General features: G+C 32.3%; 1 protein-coding gene and 1 pseudogene across 2 annotated transcripts; one reads left to right on the top strand and one right to left on the bottom strand.

Annotated features, from left to right (window-relative positions):
- LOC18507026 lies at positions 7301-9672 on the top strand. Of its 2 annotated transcripts, none has more exons than XM_018121399.1 (4): positions 7301-7896; positions 8529-8596; positions 8811-8987; positions 9097-9279. In XM_018121399.1, the coding sequence occupies exons 1-4, from the start codon at positions 7386-7388 to the stop codon at positions 9136-9138; spliced, it is 798 nt and encodes a 265-aa protein (XP_017976888.1). In that variant the 5' UTR covers positions 7301-7385; the 3' UTR covers positions 9139-9279. The 2 variants fall into 2 exon arrangements, with proteins under 2 accessions (XP_017976888.1, XP_017976887.1); XM_018121398.1 differs by having other exon boundaries at positions 7303-7896; positions 9201-9672.
- LOC18507027 lies at positions 9757-15306 on the bottom strand (annotated as a pseudogene).

Below are 18551 nucleotides of genomic sequence, written 5' to 3'. Positions count from 1 at the left end.
AATGCCACATCATTTAATAATTATGATCATGGATATGGAAGAAGTAGATAATAATTTTACCATCAGAATCTAAGAATAATTTTACCATCAGAAGTGAATGGATAATTTTGCCAACAGAAGTGGATGGATAATTTCAACCCACCAGAAGTGGATGGATAATTTCAACCCACCAGATGTGGATGGATAATTTCAACCCACCAGAAGTGGAGGAATATTTTTAACCTACCAGAAGTGGATGAATAATGAAAATACAAAAATAGAAAAAAAAAGAGGAATATAAAAAACATATTGTCATTGATGTGGCATGAAAGACCATTAGTTACGTACCTATTGTACATCTTGAATTGTATTAAGCATCACCGAAAACTATAACATCTTGTGATGATTTTAATCATGGTCAAGTTGATATAGCACGTCAAGATATTTGTCTATCTTGAAAGAAGAATTGATTACATGATTGGTAATAAAATATCTATTATTGATTTTCTTGTCTTGAAAAATGAATTGATCATTCGATTGGTAATAGAAATATCTGAGAATGAACTTAATAGTAATTGGTATATTTAGTATAACTATATTATGAAAATGTTTTACTATGTTTAAATGATATGTTCTTATTATATATTTTAATTCTATATTTAATATTTTTTTATGTTAACTTGTAAGTTTCTTATTGTATATATTTATGGATATTCATATTGTTGGATCCAAGATCTATGATGTAAATATATGTCAAGCAAACATTGCTATAACATACACTATATTTAAAGATAAGAAATTTTTTTTCCTACTTGACAAAAAAAAATCAATGTTAATTTAATATCTGATAGTACAAAATTAATTGAAGGCTCTAGAAGAGCTAATATTTTAATACCTGGAGGAATAAAGTAATAAAGGATGTATTATTTTCTATTAAGTCTCCAAGAAGTTTATTAAGATATTTGCTTAAATAGATATCATATTGAGACAACGAATGAATGAGACACTTAATACTTCTATATTGCAATTATCTCAAGTAGAAAGTGTGTGTTGAAAAAAATTACTCGCTTTGTTCTCAGAATTAAACTATACAAATATTAGAATAATTGAAACTCATAGTAAACCAGAAGTTTACTAATGATTTTGATGTTTGGCATGACCGGTTGGACCATCTCGGATCAATAATGAGGCAAAAGAAAATGATTGAAAATTTATATGATCATTCATTGAAAAATCATAAGATTTTTTTCAATCTAATAAATTTTATGTGCTGCTTGCTTTGAAGGCAAATAAATTATAAGGCTATCATCGGCTAAAGTTGGGATTTAATTTTCTACATTTTTGAATAATGTTCAAGGTTATATGTGGATTCATATATCCACCATGTGGACCATTTAGATATTTTACAGTTTTAATCGATGCATCGACTAGATAGTCATATGTGTGTTTATTATCAACTTGCAATTTGGCATTTGCAACTATTCGTTTGCTAGCACATTTTACTAGTTATGTAATCAAGATTATCTATCTTGATAATGCTGGTGGATTTACATCTCAAGCCTTTAATATTGCATATTAGTTGGAATAACTATTGAACAGCCTGTTGCTTATACTTATACACAAAATGGTCTAACAGAATTATTTATTAGACACTTCCAAATGATTGTAAGGCCATTAATTATGAAATTCAAACTCTCAATGTTGACTTGGGGGCATGCCATTTTGGATGCAACAGCATTTATATGCATCAAGCCAAACGAGTTATTATAAATTCTCCCTATACAATTGGTTTATGGTTAGGAACCAAATATTTTTCATCTAAGAATTCTTTGGATGTGCGGTATATGTTTCAATTGCTCCACCACAATGCACAAAGATGGGTCCTTAAAAGAGGTTAGAAATATATGTTGGATATGAATCTCCATCTATAATTAAATATCTAGAACCCTCAACAGGAGATTTATTCACTGCAAGGTTTGTTGATTGTCATTTTGATTAAACAATTTTTCCAACATTAGAGGGAGAAAATAAGCAGTTGGAAAAGGAAATATCTTAGAATATATTATCATTATCTAGTTTTGATCCTCGCACAAAGCAATATGAACTTAAAGTTCAAAAGATAATTACTTTGCAAAATATAGTAAATCAGTTGCGAGACGTATTTACTGACCTAAAGGGAATAACTACATCTTATATACCAGTTGCGAATGCTCCTATTAGCATTGATGTCCCTATAGGACAAGACACGCCAGAAGCGTGAAAATCAATCGATTCCAAAGATAAAATCTTCGAAAAAGAAAAGGAGCAAATATTTAAGATGATCAGAAAAAGGAAGTAAAAACTCTAGAAGAGACCTTTGACATAATTGAAAAAAATTTCAGAAGAAATTCAAGTACCTGAAATCATTGAAAATGAAGAGATCTCAATCAATTATGTCATTATGGAAAAAAATAGAACTGGTAAATAAACGTCAACGATATTTTGTATAGAGCTCAATATTATGAAAGAAAAACGAGGATCTTAAACTTATATTTATTGAAAAATGTAGACATATAAATCATTGGTCAATGTGGAAAGACACAATCAAAGTGGAATTAAATTCACTTGCAAAACGTGAAGTTTTTGGAACCTGTAGTCCGTACGCCAAATGGAGTAGAATCAGTGGAATATAAATGGGTATTTGTGCGAAAACGAAATGAGAAAGATGAGATTGTGAGATATAAAGTACGACTTGTCGCACAAGGTTTTACCCAAAAGCCTGGTATTGATTATGAAGAGACATATTCTTCTGTGGTGGATGCAATTACATTTCGATATTAAATTAGTCTGATAATACATGAAGAGCTTGAAATGCGTTTGATGGATGTAGCTACAGCCTATTTATACAGCTCACTTGATAATGATATCTATATGAAAATCCCTGAAGGATTTAAGTTACTTGAAGCACAAAATTTGAAATCTCGGGAGATTTATTTGATCAAATTAAATAAATCTTTATAGATTAAAGCAATCCAGACACATGTGGTATAATCGCCTTAGTGAATATTTGTCGAAAGAAGGCTATAAAATGATCCAATATGCCCATATGTTTTTATAAAAAGATTCAAATCTGAATTTGTGATAATTGTTGTTTTTGTTGATGATCTAAACATTATTGAAACTCTTAAAGAGTTATCAAAAGTCGTGGATTATTTAAAGAAAGAATTTGAGACGAAAGACCTTGAAAAAACAAAGTTTTGTATGAGTCTTTAGATTGAACACTTGACAAATGAAATTTTTGTCCATTAATCTACTTTTATAGCGAAAGTGCTAAAATGATTTTATATGGAGAAAGCATATCCATTAAGTTCACCAATGGTTGTAAGGTTATGAGATGCGAAAAAAGACATTTTTCGACCTCGTGAAGATAATAAAGAACTTCATGGTCCTGAAGTACCATCTCTTATTGAAATTGGAGCATTAATGTATCTTGCTAGCAATACATGACTTGATATATCAATTACTATAAATTTATTAGAAAGATATAGTTTTTTTTTCAACTCGAGGTCATTGGAATGGAATTAAACATATACTTTGACATCTCCGAGGAACAATGGATATGGCTTATATAATTCAAATGCATCAAAATAAAATTTAATTGGTTATGCAAATGCAGGATATTTATCAGATCCACATAAAGCTCGATCCCAGACAGGGTTTTTATTCACATATGGAGGTACGGTTATTTTATGACATTTTATAAAGCAAACTAAGTTGCTACTTCTTCTAGCCATGCAGAAATTTTAGCAATTAATGAGCAAGTCATGAATGTGTCTGGTTAAGATCTGTAACTTAACATATTCAAGAAATGTGTAGCATGTCAACCAAAAAGAAAATTCCAACAACGTTCTATGAGGATAATACTACTTGCATAGCATAGTTAAAGGAAGGATACATTAAAGGCGATCGAACAAAACATATTTCGTCAAAAATTCTTCTTCACTCATGATCTCCAAGAAAATTGTGAAATTAGTGTTCAACAAATTCAGTCAAGTGACAATCTAGTAGATTTGTTCACCAAAGCCCTTCTTATTGCGACATTTGAAAAGTTGGAATGCATCATTTTAAAGATCTCTATAATGTAGTCATCCGAGAGAGTAAAATACGCACTGTACTCTTTTCCTTCATCAAGGTTTTTTTCACTGGGTTTTTCTTAATAAGGTTTTTAATGAGATAGTAATTTAAAAGCGTATTCTTGAAAAGAATTATGTACTCTTTTTCCTTCACTCAAATTTTTTCTCATGAGATTTTTCTTTATAAGGTTTTAACGATACATATTCTTAATACAATGGACATTCAAAGGGGAGTGTTATGAATAAATATGTGAATGTCCGTTATATTATGACTCAAGAAGTGCAGACCAAGTCAAACAGCCTAAAAGGCAAGATACAAAAAATGTAATATGATTTGAACTCTTAGATAGAATTAGATTAGGACTATGATTCAAGGGGTTGTTAGCTTGTAAATAGACCCCTTCACTTCATTTGTAAATATACAATTCAATAAGATCTCTTTTCTCCCCCTAAACACTTTCTTTTTTCTCTTAATTATTCTTTCCAATTATCTTTATTTGTTCTTTTAAGATTTATTTCATAACATTTTAATCTAAAACAATAACTTTTTGAAAGAAAAAAAGAATAAATTTTATACACAAAAATAGGATCTAACATCACCATTGTAGTTACCTAGTGTTATTCAAACACTAGGAACCGGCCTTACCCTATTTATAAATATATATTTGGCTTCCCACACTACCAAATGAACCCAAACTTTCAAAGTTTTGCTAAAAACATTCAGATTATAGCCGAGAGCATTTTTGTTTATAGTAATGTAAAGTTGTAGCCCATAACAAGAATAATATTAATACTTGCTTCTTGGCGTCAACTTTAGCTGTAGTTAAGGTAGCAAGGTCGATGGCCTCGGCGGGCTTAAAGGGGGTCAGGCAATCTGCACCCTAAGGTTTTAACAGGAGTGGACGTCAAGATGATGAGGACGACCTACGTTGGGCTGTTATCGAAAGGTTACCAACGTATGATCGGTCGAGGAATGGGATTTTAATTTAAGACAAGTTCTTGATAGTGGGAGGGTTGTTCATGTTGATGTTGATGTTATTAAGCTTGGGATGCAAGATAAGAAGCAGTTGATGGATAGTTTGTTGAAGGTTGCTGAAGAAGATAATGAAAACTTTTTGAGGAGATTAAGGCACAAAACAGACAGGTAGGTTCCAACGACAAAAAAAAAGAACTTTGTGGGTTGTTTTTGTTTCCATTTTTAGATTAGATTTGATTAATGGGGTTATGATTGGTGTAGAGTGGGGATTGAGATTCCAACGATTGAAGTTCGGTCTGAGCATTTGGTAGTTGAAGGAGATGTTTATGTTGGGAGCAGAGCTCTTAATTCCTACTCTACTTAATGTTACCTTGAACACATTAGAGGTATTTTTTTTCTTTCACGTAACATTACTTTATGAGCTTATATTATGAAAATTACAAAAAAAAGTTATTACTGTTTATGTTGTAACAATATTTCTCATATTTAATTAATAGCTTATATGGAAGCATTATATTTATCACTATATCATGTGAATTCTTTTGATAATACTTTTTTCTTTAAATCTAAAATCTTGTTAAATATAGTTAAATTTATAAAAAAAAAAATTACTAGGTGATATTAGGTAAGAAATGGTTTTATTAAAATTCAAAATGATTTCGTGTTTGATAATTATATGGTAATTAGATCACTCGTGAAGTGAATAAAAAAATTTTATCTTCGAGAAAATAATTTTTAAAATCATTCTATTACAAATTTATCTTTACGATGATATGTTAAAAAGTAAATATTTTTTCAAAATTTTAGTATTTATAGGCAAATTACTTTCACATTTTTAATGGGAACATGTCAATAACTTTTCATGCCTTATAACTTTTTTATAAAATAATGGATTAAATAAATTGTCCACTTAGTCAAAATTGAAATTGTGGTTGTGACTTGTCAAGTGGGCGACATGATTGATCTTCTTGAGATTAAAGACCACTTGGGCTTTGAATATGACTTCCTTCCAACTGTTGCCGCGGCTCATATTGGCTGGTGTCTCCTCTTCTTCTCAATATTTGCTTATGGTATTAAGTTCCTCAACTTCCAAAGGAGACAACCAGGTTTCATGTTAGTTTTAGGAGTATACCTGTATGTTAGAAAAACCAAACTGTACGTATAGTTGATGGATGGGGAAAACAAAAGGGATAATAGCATTCTTTTTATTTTTTTTTCTTGGAAGATTTGAGCAATGAGTGACTTCATCTAACATTGTCTTTGTTGCTCTCAGTTTTTGGCGCTATACCTTAGCAGTACCGCTGAGAACCGCTGAGACCATGCAAAATTCTGTTCATTCCATCTGTTTACCTTAACCTAGCAAAGAATTTATTACTCCATCCTTCACTACCATTAATGGATGTATCTCCTGCAATTTATCACACATGATATTTGTTTTTCTCTCTTTTCGATCACTGAATGCGGGAGAACAAACACCAAGAGTATAACACCAGTCCAACAAAATTCCCATCACATTATTGGGCACAAGGTAAAGATAAAAATGTTAAGGAGACTAAGTCAAACTCCATAGACTGAAACAAAAGTTAAGGCAGGGGACAAAGTTTCGATGCCATAATTCAGTTGCTTCAATGCAACGCCGCTAGATGCTGATTCCAAGTAAAAAGCATCCATTAGAGGTTTTACAGTTTTACTCGTTGGAACTTGGAAACCATTTCAAGTCGCATTTGGGAATCCTTTTGCTCTACCATATATTCTTCTTCTGCTAGATGACTCAACCTGGCTGTATTATTGCTAGATTTTTACAAGCTGAAAAGGTTCAAAATGTTTAGTGCTTCACTCATTTTAGGCTACAACTTACAGAAAAAATTAGAAACAAAAACAAAGGAATTAGCAATTTCTCCGTTTAGATAGCTAAACCAAGTAATTATCATAATTTTTTTAATTTATAATTGATACATTACTAACTTAAAATTAAAAAAATTCTGATAATGAATAATCAAATTATTGAAAGCAATAAATTATAAGTATTAATTCTGTAGAATGATAGTGACCTTAATTTCTAGACTTTGGAAGTTAAGATTAAACTTTTTTTAATTATCAGTTACTAGTCATAATAGATAACAATATGGAATCCAAACTTAACTCTTGTTGAGGAAAATAAACAGTGGGTAAAGCTTTATTTATTCAAACAAAATACTAAATAGTAATAAATATATTTACACGTGCATTTTAGTTTCTACGCAGCTGAAGTTGTGGCGTGTGTAAGCTGACCGCTTCTCCCGAAGATAATTTCCCAAACTCCCGACCGAACCCCAAAAATGACGGATCCCGCCTATAAACCAAGAACCGTAATCTGCATAGGAGACATCCATGGCCACATCACCAAACTTGTCAATCTCTGGTCCAACCTCCAATCCAAGATCGACCCAGAATCCTTCAACACCGCCACCATCATCTTCCTAGGCGACTACTGTGACCGTGGACCCGACACACGCAAAGTAATCGATATCTTAGTCTATTTGCCGAAGCAATATCCGAATCAGAAGCATGTTTTTTTGTCAGGAAACCATGACTTTGCTTTCGCCGGGTTTGTCGGGGTGTTGCCGGGGGAGTTTGAAGCGAAGGACACGTGGGAAGAGTATGCGGATAATGAGGAAAGAGAAGGGTGGTATAAGGGAGAAGGGTATGAAAAGATGCATTTGCAAGGGAGGAGATGGAGTGGTTGGATTAAGGCTAAGTTTAATGCTGCCAAAGGGTTGGAGTATAAAGGTTCCATTTATGATGCTGCTCCTACGTTTGAGTCTTATGGAGTATCTCATGGATCTGCTGGTAATGCATGGTTTTTTTTTTTATTATTATTTTGGATGGTTGGCTTTTTCCATATATGGCTCTGCCTTTAATCAAGGAGGTTTTTTAGTTAGAGCTTTATTCTTGGTTTTCAAATGATAACGTACAATTTGTGGCTTTTTGGTACTCGTTTGGACAATTCAATGGTAAATGGAGATTTACATTCTAAGATATTCATTTTTTCAATGGATTATTGTTTTTGATTCTTCGTCATTCAATTTCAATTGAGATTTTGGGTTTTGAGGGTATGGTCAAAATATTAAGTGGCAAATGGATTCTTGATTCATTCATGGTTTGGTTCTAGATTGTATGTTTTTGAAGGACTGATTGTGTTTGATCTCTTTTTAGTTAGTATGTTGAATTAGGTGCTTGTGTTTGATTAGCATAATTTCTAATTGTTATTTTCAATTGGCTTATTGCAGTTGAGGGTTATCTTAGTTGTTTACTTTTCAATGGGGATCTTATTCTTATAATTTTAGTTAACAGATAGTAATTGGGTTCCTCTGGATTGAGTTACTCTTACTTAATCTAAGACAAGATATTTTCTGCTCACAATTAACGTTGATTCAGATATCTTAATTTTTATTTGAAAGAAGGATTGTTGTTGTGTACAGATTTGGTCAAGGCAGTTCCTGAAGACCACAAGAAATTTCTAGCTGATATGGTTTGGGTTCATGAAGAGGTATTCTTTCTTCTCTTTGCTTTTTCTTAGCTTTTAGAACACTGGTGTGTGATGAGAATGTGGTAAATACTTTACAGTGAATAGTACAAAGTAAGTTAGAAGCAATTCTTTAGTTTTCTGGAACAATAATGTGAAGATTAGTTATAATGTTATAGCATGACCACTGAATAAAGTTGGTAAAATTAGTGCGTGTTTTCAATGTGCATTTCTCCAGGATGATGTCTGTATAGAGACCGAGGAAGGATTTAAACATTGTAAATTGGTTGCTGTACATGCTGGTTTAGAGAGAGGGAAAATCCAAGAGCAGCTTGAATTTTTGAAAGCCCGAGACACCCGAGTGCCCAAGGTAACAGCTCTAAGCGGGAGGAAGGATGTTTGGGATATCCCCAAGGTAATGAATAGTTCACTACTTATGAAACAACTCTTATCTGTCTTTGACATTGTTTTTCTTAGTGTATAGATAGATAGACTTGAGGATCAACTTCTTAACTCCAGTGTAGCTTCCTTTTAGGAGGGGTACTTTGCAGCTTTTGTGGGCTTAATAACATGATTGTCATGATATGAAAGTCGAGTGATCTAGGTGTTTGGTGTTGAATACTTGCAGGAGCTGACTGAGACAATTGTGGTAAGTGGTCACCACGGGAAACTTCACATCGATGGCCTTAGGCTGGTTATTGATGAAGGTGGAGGACTGGAGAGTAATCCGGTGGCTGCAGTCGTGCTTCCTTCAATGAAGATAGTTTGTGACACAGATAATATTTCTTAGCTTTAAGTTTCTAAAAGATAGTCATCGTATACCCATATCCTTTCTGAATTCAACAAAGCATAGAAGCCCTTGTTTTTGGGACATGAAGTAAAAGTGAATTTGGAGGCACTTATAATTTTTCTTGTAACCAGTTGGTAATATCTCAATTATAAATAATTTGGAAACCAGTCACTAATATTTAAATTGCCTGACTGGATTCTTCTGCAAGTTGTCAAATATGTTAATTATAGCATATGCTCTGTATTTGAAGGTTCTTGTGGGTTGGAATTTTGGAGAAATAGGAGACAGATCCATGATCATTTCCGCTTGATTTTCTGCTTCTGGCTCAAGTAGGTTTTGGAAAGAACTTGTGAAACGTCTTGGTTTTGAAACAGGAAAACTGAATGCATTAACGGAAGTTAATCAACAGATACAGTTAATGGTTTTAAGGATTCTATGAGACAAGCATTACGGCATTTAAGTTCATATCAACATGTGGATTGGTATACCCTATAATCAAATGTTACAATATAAAAGAAATGAATGGGATCCATCACCTCCCCCTGTATTCCTAAAAAGGAAAAACCAAAAATAAAAGGTTTTCACTCATTGTCGGAACTTTCAGAGCTTGATCCATTTCCTTTATTATCAACAGCACCATTGGCCAAAGCTCCATCCCTCTTAGAATCTTGTTCATCCTCTTCATCGTCACTGTATTCACTCTCATAATCATCATATCCATCTTCTTCCTCCCCAATCCCCTCTTCCATGACCGCTCCCTCTTCTGACAAGGGACCTGTCCTTGTACCTGCTCGACTCCGTTTCATTATTTCATCTTTAAGTTTGTCTTCTTATCACAACCAATCCAAGAGTCACACAAGCAGAATGCAGTCAAATTGTAATTTGCCTCAGCAGGAGCCTGAAATTTGCACATCACTAACCTTGACCCACTCCTTACTTTCTCAACGGCTTCTCTAACAGCTGCATTTGTCGCCTTCAGACTTGCCCCTGAACCTTCCTTCAACTCTTGAATTGCTTTAGATGCTGCTGTTATGGCCACAGCCTCATCCATGAAGCTAACCTTTTGGGAGATCCAAACATCATTGGAGACAGAGTCAGCAACCAGTAGCCAGAAGTTCTCCTCCTTGTGGAAAGGGAAGTAAGGAGCATGAGAAAGAGAAGCAACAAGACCGCTCCCACGCTTGAGCGTGATCCAAGCATGCATCATGACAATATCACCCTCTTGTATCCCCTCTTCACCTTCTGTCTCACACGTGACATCCATTGTCAAGGAAGGCATCATTTCAAGAACCATCTCCACATCTTTGGTTTCACCAGTAGATAACCCTGCAACCTTAGTCAGCAGCTCAACTCGATCTTCTAAGGTCATGCCGCAGAAATCTTGAAAAGTTCGCATTTTCTGCAGTCATAATGAAAGAGATTCTTCAAACTAAAGAATAATAGGAAACAGATGCAAAATGTTCAACAATGCCATGTCATGATTCAGGCATGTTACATCACAACATCAAGGCAACATCTTGTTTTATAGAGCATTTACCAATCCGTACAAGTAAGAATGTAGCATTTTCACCACCTTTCTAAGACAATTGAACCATGGCCATCAGTGTGAAAATTTCAACCTGAAGTCTCTTAGGCTTTTGCTAATGAACCAGTGTTTTTCTTCCTCCTCCACAAATAACTTAATCCAAAAAACATGACCAAATGGTTGACATACAGTGTGACTTGAGATGCAGAATAATAACCAAGCACCAAAGCAATAAAACCCGAAAAGAAGGCTATTACAGGTGGCATCATAGAATTACTGCAGAAGTATCAAGACTCTTTAGTGCAGTACAAAAACCAATAAAATAAGCAATGTGTTACCTTCCTTGCTATCTTTTTTACCATGGCCTCATTAAAGTGAGGCAGCTGTAGAAAGGGTGCAATACCTTCACTCGATCCCCCAACAATCTTTCTAGCACTTAGCGGAACTGCCTGGTTCAATGAATAAATAAATTTAATCACTTGGTAGAGAAAAGAAAAGAGAATGAGCTTATGCAGCAAAAAAAAAAACAGTACTAGAGCAAATGGCAGTGAATGCCCAACCTATAGAATTATTAGAAGAGAAAGTTTATGAATAGAGATTTGGTACAAAATTGTCAGTAAAACAGCAGGTAAGAAAACTTTGACATTTATAGGTCAAATGCAATAGGAATAAAAAGAAAAAGGAAAAAAAAAAAGGATTATCAAAGGTGCCACAGACAAACACATTGGCAACTGATATGATGGTAGTGCAAACCAAAAAGTAATATTCCACTTCAATCTCTAGTAGGCAACACAGCTTGCTAATTCTCATCAACAAAGCCTATTTTGTGTCGGTTTAGGAAACTGATCCTTTCAGAAAAAAATTATATATATACTCACCTGAATGCTAAGAATATGCAGCAAACCATCTAATATTTATGCTGCGTAGGCATACCTTGTAATTAACAGTTTTCTCTTTGATATGTTGCAAATGACTACATGGATAGAGGTAACTAAACATAATATTGGCACCGAAAGTGTTCAGCAAAGTCATACACAAGGAAAGCCCCAAATTTCCAGACAACAGAATAGATTCCAAACAAGGAGCATAAAAACACACCTGAATGATATTCTGAGAAAGCTCAACCACACCAATTGCAGGTCTCAACCATCCATGCCCTCGAGCAGTGCGTGGTATTAATGCCATCTGTATTCATAAATAACATACTGACTGATAAAACTTCCAAAGAATGCAGAATATTATTACTTGCAAGCATTCTTTTGTTCAGAAAAGTAGAATAAGATAGCTGAGGACCTAGTAAACACACTCACACATCACACACACCAGTGCCAGCTACAGAGCATTATGGCTTTGCAGTCTAGGAATTTCAATTATTTAAAAGATTATGATTAGGATGAGGAGTTGCAATAAATTGGGAACAACTTGTTCTTTTTCACTTCTTTATTGAAGAAGATGAAGATAGTAAATGCACTTGATTTCTTAGACAATTCTTCAAAACACTTAGATGCCTAACAATTCCAAAAATTTATAAGAATAATGTCAATGATCTTGTGAGAAACAATAAAAATACAGAGCTATTTTTATCAATATGTTCAAATCTGGATGCATGTGCAAAAGTGACAATTTTCAAAAAACGTGTGTAACAAATCCATTATTGTTCTAGAAGAGCTGATAAATTCACCTTCATTAGTTCCTCAAGAAGGCGGGGTGAAAGCCCAAGCATGCGTCTAAAATCACGCAACAAAGCTGAAGGCAAAGCTGCAGACTCACGAGTCAACCGGGCTTGGATCAATAATTCTGCCTGAAAAGTAGAAAGGTAAGTAATGTAAAGCAGCAAGAATCATAAGCCCAAACTTCAGGGTGTTTGAGTAACAAGATAGTGAAAGACATATAGAAAGGCATGGCTGCAAATGAGCCACCTTTACAAAAGCTGGGTGCTGCTTCCAAAATTTAGCTTGTTCTTGACGAATATTCTTAAGGTCCAAGTTCAGCTCGCTCCTGACCAACATGAATAATTTCAGAAGGGGTTCCCCATCACTTTGCCGAACCGGGATTTCCATGAATTCTGCAGCTTTTATGAAGACATCCAAGACCTTGCTGCAAAAATAGACTACTATTAGAGAAAACCAAAATGAAACCTTATTGAACATGGTCAACAGGAGTATAATTTATGATAGCTTTTAGTTCAACTATCTGACTTCAAGTCTCTACCATGTCAAGCCAATGCAACAAGGAATCAGATGAAATGACCCAGTCATTCACCTAGTTGAATTGTTTGCTGGTGGGAAAATTTCTAGCCATTACTGAAAGAATGTCAGTCCAAGATCTCCATATATTTATAAACACAAAACAATAATGACCTTTTTATAGGTCTTTCACAGTAAACATTAGGTAGCAAATCAACAAGGAGGAACTTTGTACCTCGGAGCTAAAGAAGGTTTCATGAAGTAGCAGTAGGCAGACAATGTTTGATGCATCACATAATTTCCAGTATATTTGGCTGATCTTGAGAGATATATAACAGTTAACACCAAGGGCAGAAGAATGCACACTCCAACTATTCCCAGCAGAAGTATTCCACCTGACGCTCCATCAATATTCAGCAGAAATGGAGGTAGGGCTATACCCATTTGAAGACCCTAAATTATGAAACCAGTGAAAATAGGACAATAAATCGGAACCAAACTCTCTCAAATGTGAAACTGCTATTCTGCTGCAATTAAAGACAAATCCAAAGAATTTTATTACCTGCCTGGCATCTGAGTGACCATACTTTTCAAAATTTTCCCGAGAGACTGAATCTGTCAGGGCTTGATAGGCCTTCGAAATGTATTCAACAAAATAATTGTGTGCCTTTGAGAAGAAAGGGGAGGAGAAAAGGTGGATAGGTATTAGGTCTTCAAAAAGAAAATCAAAATGCTGCCAAAACCATATATGGGAACAACAAATAAAATCTATAACCTGGATCTGGATTTTTATCAGGATGATACTGTATTGAAAGTCTCCTATAGGCTTTCTTTATGTCTAAATCTGATGCTCCAGGTTCTAAACCAAGAATCCTAAATGGCTCAAACACTTTAATCTGAGAAGCAACGAAAAAAGAGATGAATTATGTACTATCATGAGAAACACCCAGGGCACACCACACAGAGTATACAATGTTGATGAAAGAAACAAACTGATAAAAATAAAGGTTGCTTGCATTAATATATTAATACATGATCACGAAGATATTAATATATGACCATTCATTCCATGTTTGCAAAATCAGTTATGGAAGAAAGCAAGCCTAAATTTCCTAAGTCCACACATGACAGTTAAAGTCTTCACCTAAAACCCATAATTCCATCCTATAACAGATGAGGTAGCAGCTGACTATGAGATTAAATCATGTGATCATCAGATATTAATAAAAGATGGAGTACCTCATGGCTTGTATGCTTGATATAATATATCAGCATCACCATGATAATCCAAAGAAGCACAAGGGTCAAATTTCTACATGTTGAGAAGTTTGAGATCTGCAAAAGTAAACCAAAGGATCAAAAACATACAGAGCGTTGTCAGTCAAACATACCATTCCTAACAATGAATAAAACCATATAGGAAGCAAATTTACCCGTTTGAAAATAGATTTCCTATACTTCCCAGAACGAGAACATACAGAACACTGGCAGTGGATAGTCATCGTTTTCTTCGAGAATGCATTTAATATCTTAACTAGAGTGTATGGTACCAATGGCAGAGCCATTATAGTCAACACGAAGATTGGGAACAATGCACTGTTCTCCTCTGACGCAGCCATATCGACGTTTCTACTTTTAAAAGGAAACTTAGGGAATTGTTTTCTTCTTTATACAACTCTGTAACAATAATTTTACAAAGAATCAACATCATTGCTTAAAAAAAAAACAAAAAAGCTAAAACTTATCAATACAGAATAGGCCTAATCAAATTCTTCTTTTGGAAAAAAAATTAACAAATGAAGAGACGTTCTGGCAACTTTGATATAGTTTATACTTTATATTTGGCACCAAAATCACATTTACATTAAAATCATAGCATTAATCCGACAAAGGCCAGTATTGACGCAGCAACTGGAAATTTCCGCACCATGAATATCTAATTTCTATGAATTCTCATCCAAAAAAAAGCATATAAATAAATCAACATATTCATATGCTTCATTTATTTAATAAACAAATGAAGACACAAAAACGTTATTAAACTACCAGAGCTGAGCGAATTTCTCTGCAGCGAGCAAATAAGTTGGGCACAAGAGAAATTCGTCAAAATTTGGTCAACTAGAAAGAAAGATGTTTTGCTTTCTTTTTTTTTTTTTTGGGTGGGTTTGCAGGTAAAGTTGAGGCATATCCAGGGAGCAGGCTTTTTCAGCTCCAGGCCCAGGCTTTGCCCTCGCCCCGTTCAAATTGCAGAATTCCTATTAATAAGCTTTTATATATATATAAGTATTTTCTTTTCGGTTATATGTTTTGGTTGAAATAAAATAAAAAAATAAGTAAAATATCCTCTTACTCTTAAGTTCTAATTAAAATTTTAAATAAATCTATTAGTTTTTGAAATAAACACTTCATTTTAAAACTATAAACACCATTAACAGAGATAATTAAANTATAATTATAAAAATTAATAAAAGTAAAATTATATTAAAATATTATCAAGTCATCAAACTAACGAAAATATTAACGGTTGAGTAACGGCTGGATCTATGTATCCAGTAAAAAATGTTTTTTTTGGAGGAAGTGTTCATTTCAAAATTAATGTACTCATTTAAAATTTCGATTAAAATTTAACAAATTAAAAATATTTTATCTAAAAAAATTAATAAACAATATCTTGTTTTTTGATTTTTCACCTCTTAATAAGAGAAAATAATTAAGGACACTTCATATGGCTGGTGTTAGACGGCCAAAGTGGGCATTTCCTCTACCACAATCTTTCTTTTCTTATTTTATTTTCTTTAATACCATCATAAGAAAAATATCATTTGGATAAGGACATTTACATTTTCACTAAATTTTCTCCTTTAGTAAGTTACAATTCCTAGAGATAAAACGAGATTTTTTTTATTTAATTAGTAATATCAATCAAAAGAAAAATCCCATGTTTAAAGAGTAAGGTTCAAATCTCCTTTCTCTCAATTATTAAGAAAAAAAAACTTTTTTTTGTGATATAGGAAAAAAACTAAAATTGAAATTTTTTTCTGATTTTTATATTTCTAATTCTATATTTAACCTTGATTTAATAAAAATAAAAAATACATGGCATAATATTCATAAAAATCTCTAAACTATCTTCAAAAATTCAAATAAGCATTTATTCTTTTATTATATTCAATCAAGTTCATATATTTTTATTTTAAATCAAATAAAGATTAAATAAATGCTTATAACTAATAGTTTACTAATTATTATTAGTCAAATTGTATGTGAGGTGAAAATGTCAAATGAGCTTGTCATCATTCTTATATTGTGTGATTCCTAAAATTCAATTATAGTCACCATCAATCTTTTTTGTATGGGTGCGATTGATTTGAATCTATTTTTCTAATGAAATCTTAAAAGATTCAATCTATGATCATTTATGTATGAAGAATATATTAGCACCTTCATAATACTCATTTAATTGGTATCTAATTAGTTATGCGTCATCTTTTAGTCTTATTAAAGAAACTCTAGCTCAATATTCAATTTTATTTCCTTTACCTATTTTATATTTTTATAATTTATATTTTTTTGTTATTTTTTTAAATAAATAAATCAAAATTCTTAAAATCAAAAGTTTTTCAAAATCTCCAAACTCTTATGGCATAATTTTGAAAGATTTTCTCACTTAAAAATTCTCAAAAAACCATCTCTTTTGGTATCCTTAGATTCTATTATTGGAGAATTTATTTATTAAATTTTATATTTTTATCTTTTATATTTTATTCAAATATTTATGCAAATCTTTAGTATTGAAAATTTTTCAAAATCTCCAAACTCTGATGGTATAATTTTGGAAAATTTTCTCACCCAAAAATTCTCAAAAAGCCACTACTTTTTAGCATTCTTGAGAATCCATCATCAAAAATTTTTCATAAATTTATATGATATTTCTAATTTTTAAATGATCCAAAAATATATAAATAAAAATATTAAACATAAAAATAAAAAATTAGGTCAAAGGTCATTAAATTAAAAAACACTTTAATCACAACGCTGAAAAATATCAATTAAACTAATTTCAATATAAAAAATAAATATGAAACTCATTGAAAAACTAAAAAAAAAAAACTAGATTAATGGACTAAGATTACCCAAGTGGGTTTACGGGGACCTAGTTACCAAGCCCACATATCTCTTCCTTAACTAAGGTAAATTGGCGTCGTATTGATATTATATATCTCCTTTTGATCTTCTTTTTCTTATTTTTCCCTTTCATCGAAATAATTTTTTTTAAAATTAAATTGATTCTCCTAGATTTAAAAAAAATCGAAACTCAAAAACTATTTTCTCTCCTCTCCCAAATACTTCTGCTAGGATTTTCTTTTTTCATCTGCTTTTAGCATTGTTACTTGACTATATTTATATCCAATATATTCTATTTCTTCTTGAATTGATCTTTTAAGTTTTAATTCAATTTAACTTAATTTCTTTTGAATTTTTAAATTCATCCAAAATTAAGATTAATGCAAATCTATCTTCACCCTTTTTCATGTTTGTCTTTTTTTTTTGGTTATTTTTCTTATTTTCATATATTTTTACTTTCAAAATTCCATAGACATCCCGGACAAAATGGATTGTTTACAATTATGCTACAATTATGCTACATTAACATATCACATCACAATTTATTATGATGTGTTATTATGTCACATTAACAACACGTGACATAGAATGACAAATGATATTTTAATTAAGTAAATTATTAGTTATAACAACTTACTTGACTCAAAATAAAATATAAATACTTAATTGAACGTAATAAAAAATAAAATTTATTTTAATTTTTTAAAATAATTTAATGAATTTTTTAAATATTACTTGTTAAAGTTAAAAAGATTTTTTCATTATTGTAAAACCCTAGAATTCTGACTTTGATGCAAAGTCCAAAATTTTCTTAAAATTGTCCTAGTAATTAAGAAACGCCGTAGTCGTACCTACGACTTATAGTTGAAGGGGAAAACAAGTTGTGGAACATTAGTTGTTGGGAAACACATTTAACTGACGTTTTTTCTTTTTGCCATTGGTTGCATGGGAGAGTCACGTTCATCTTTGCGGCTTTTTTTTTTTCTTTTGGCCTTTTTTCCACTTATTGGAGAGATTAATTATTTAATTACTGCTTTATTAGTAAATCGTAAATTACATAAGCACTGCCTTTAGATATAACAAAAATGTTTCTGAAAATTAAATTTTAAAGTCCTTTTCATTTTCAAGTTGCCAAGTCTCGTCGGTGCATTGAAACATTGGAATCCATTGAATTCTTTTTGACCGGTTTGAAACTTTAAATTTTCCAATTGATTAGATTAAAAGTTTGCATTATTTATTTAATTATGATAAAGACAACCTTGAGGAAATTAGACCACTTTTCTACCAAATGAATTACCTTGTAGTTATTAGTCAAAAGCTTTGATGCAGGTGGTAGTGATATATAAAACGTAG

This window comes from Theobroma cacao, chromosome 5 (assembly GCF_000208745.1).
Source record: "Theobroma cacao cultivar B97-61/B2 chromosome 5, Criollo_cocoa_genome_V2, whole genome shotgun sequence".
Classification (NCBI taxonomy): domain Eukaryota; kingdom Viridiplantae; phylum Streptophyta; class Magnoliopsida; order Malvales; family Malvaceae; genus Theobroma; species Theobroma cacao.
This window is presented reverse-complemented; position numbering and strand designations above follow the sequence as displayed.

What these genes read in the sequence shown, in the direction of transcription:
- LOC18507026 (XM_018121398.1), top strand. Translation starts at nt 7,386, where the DNA reads ATGACGGATCCCGCCTATAAACCAAGAACCGTAATCTGCATAGGAGAC. An exon ending in AGTATCTCATGGATCTGCTG is followed by an intron (nt 7,897 to 8,528) that starts GTAATGCATGGT and finishes TGTTGTGTACAG; the next exon opens with ATTTGGTCAAGGCAGTTCCT. An exon ending in TGGTTTGGGTTCATGAAGAG is followed by an intron (nt 8,597 to 8,810) that starts GTATTCTTTCTT and finishes GCATTTCTCCAG; the next exon opens with GATGATGTCTGTATAGAGAC.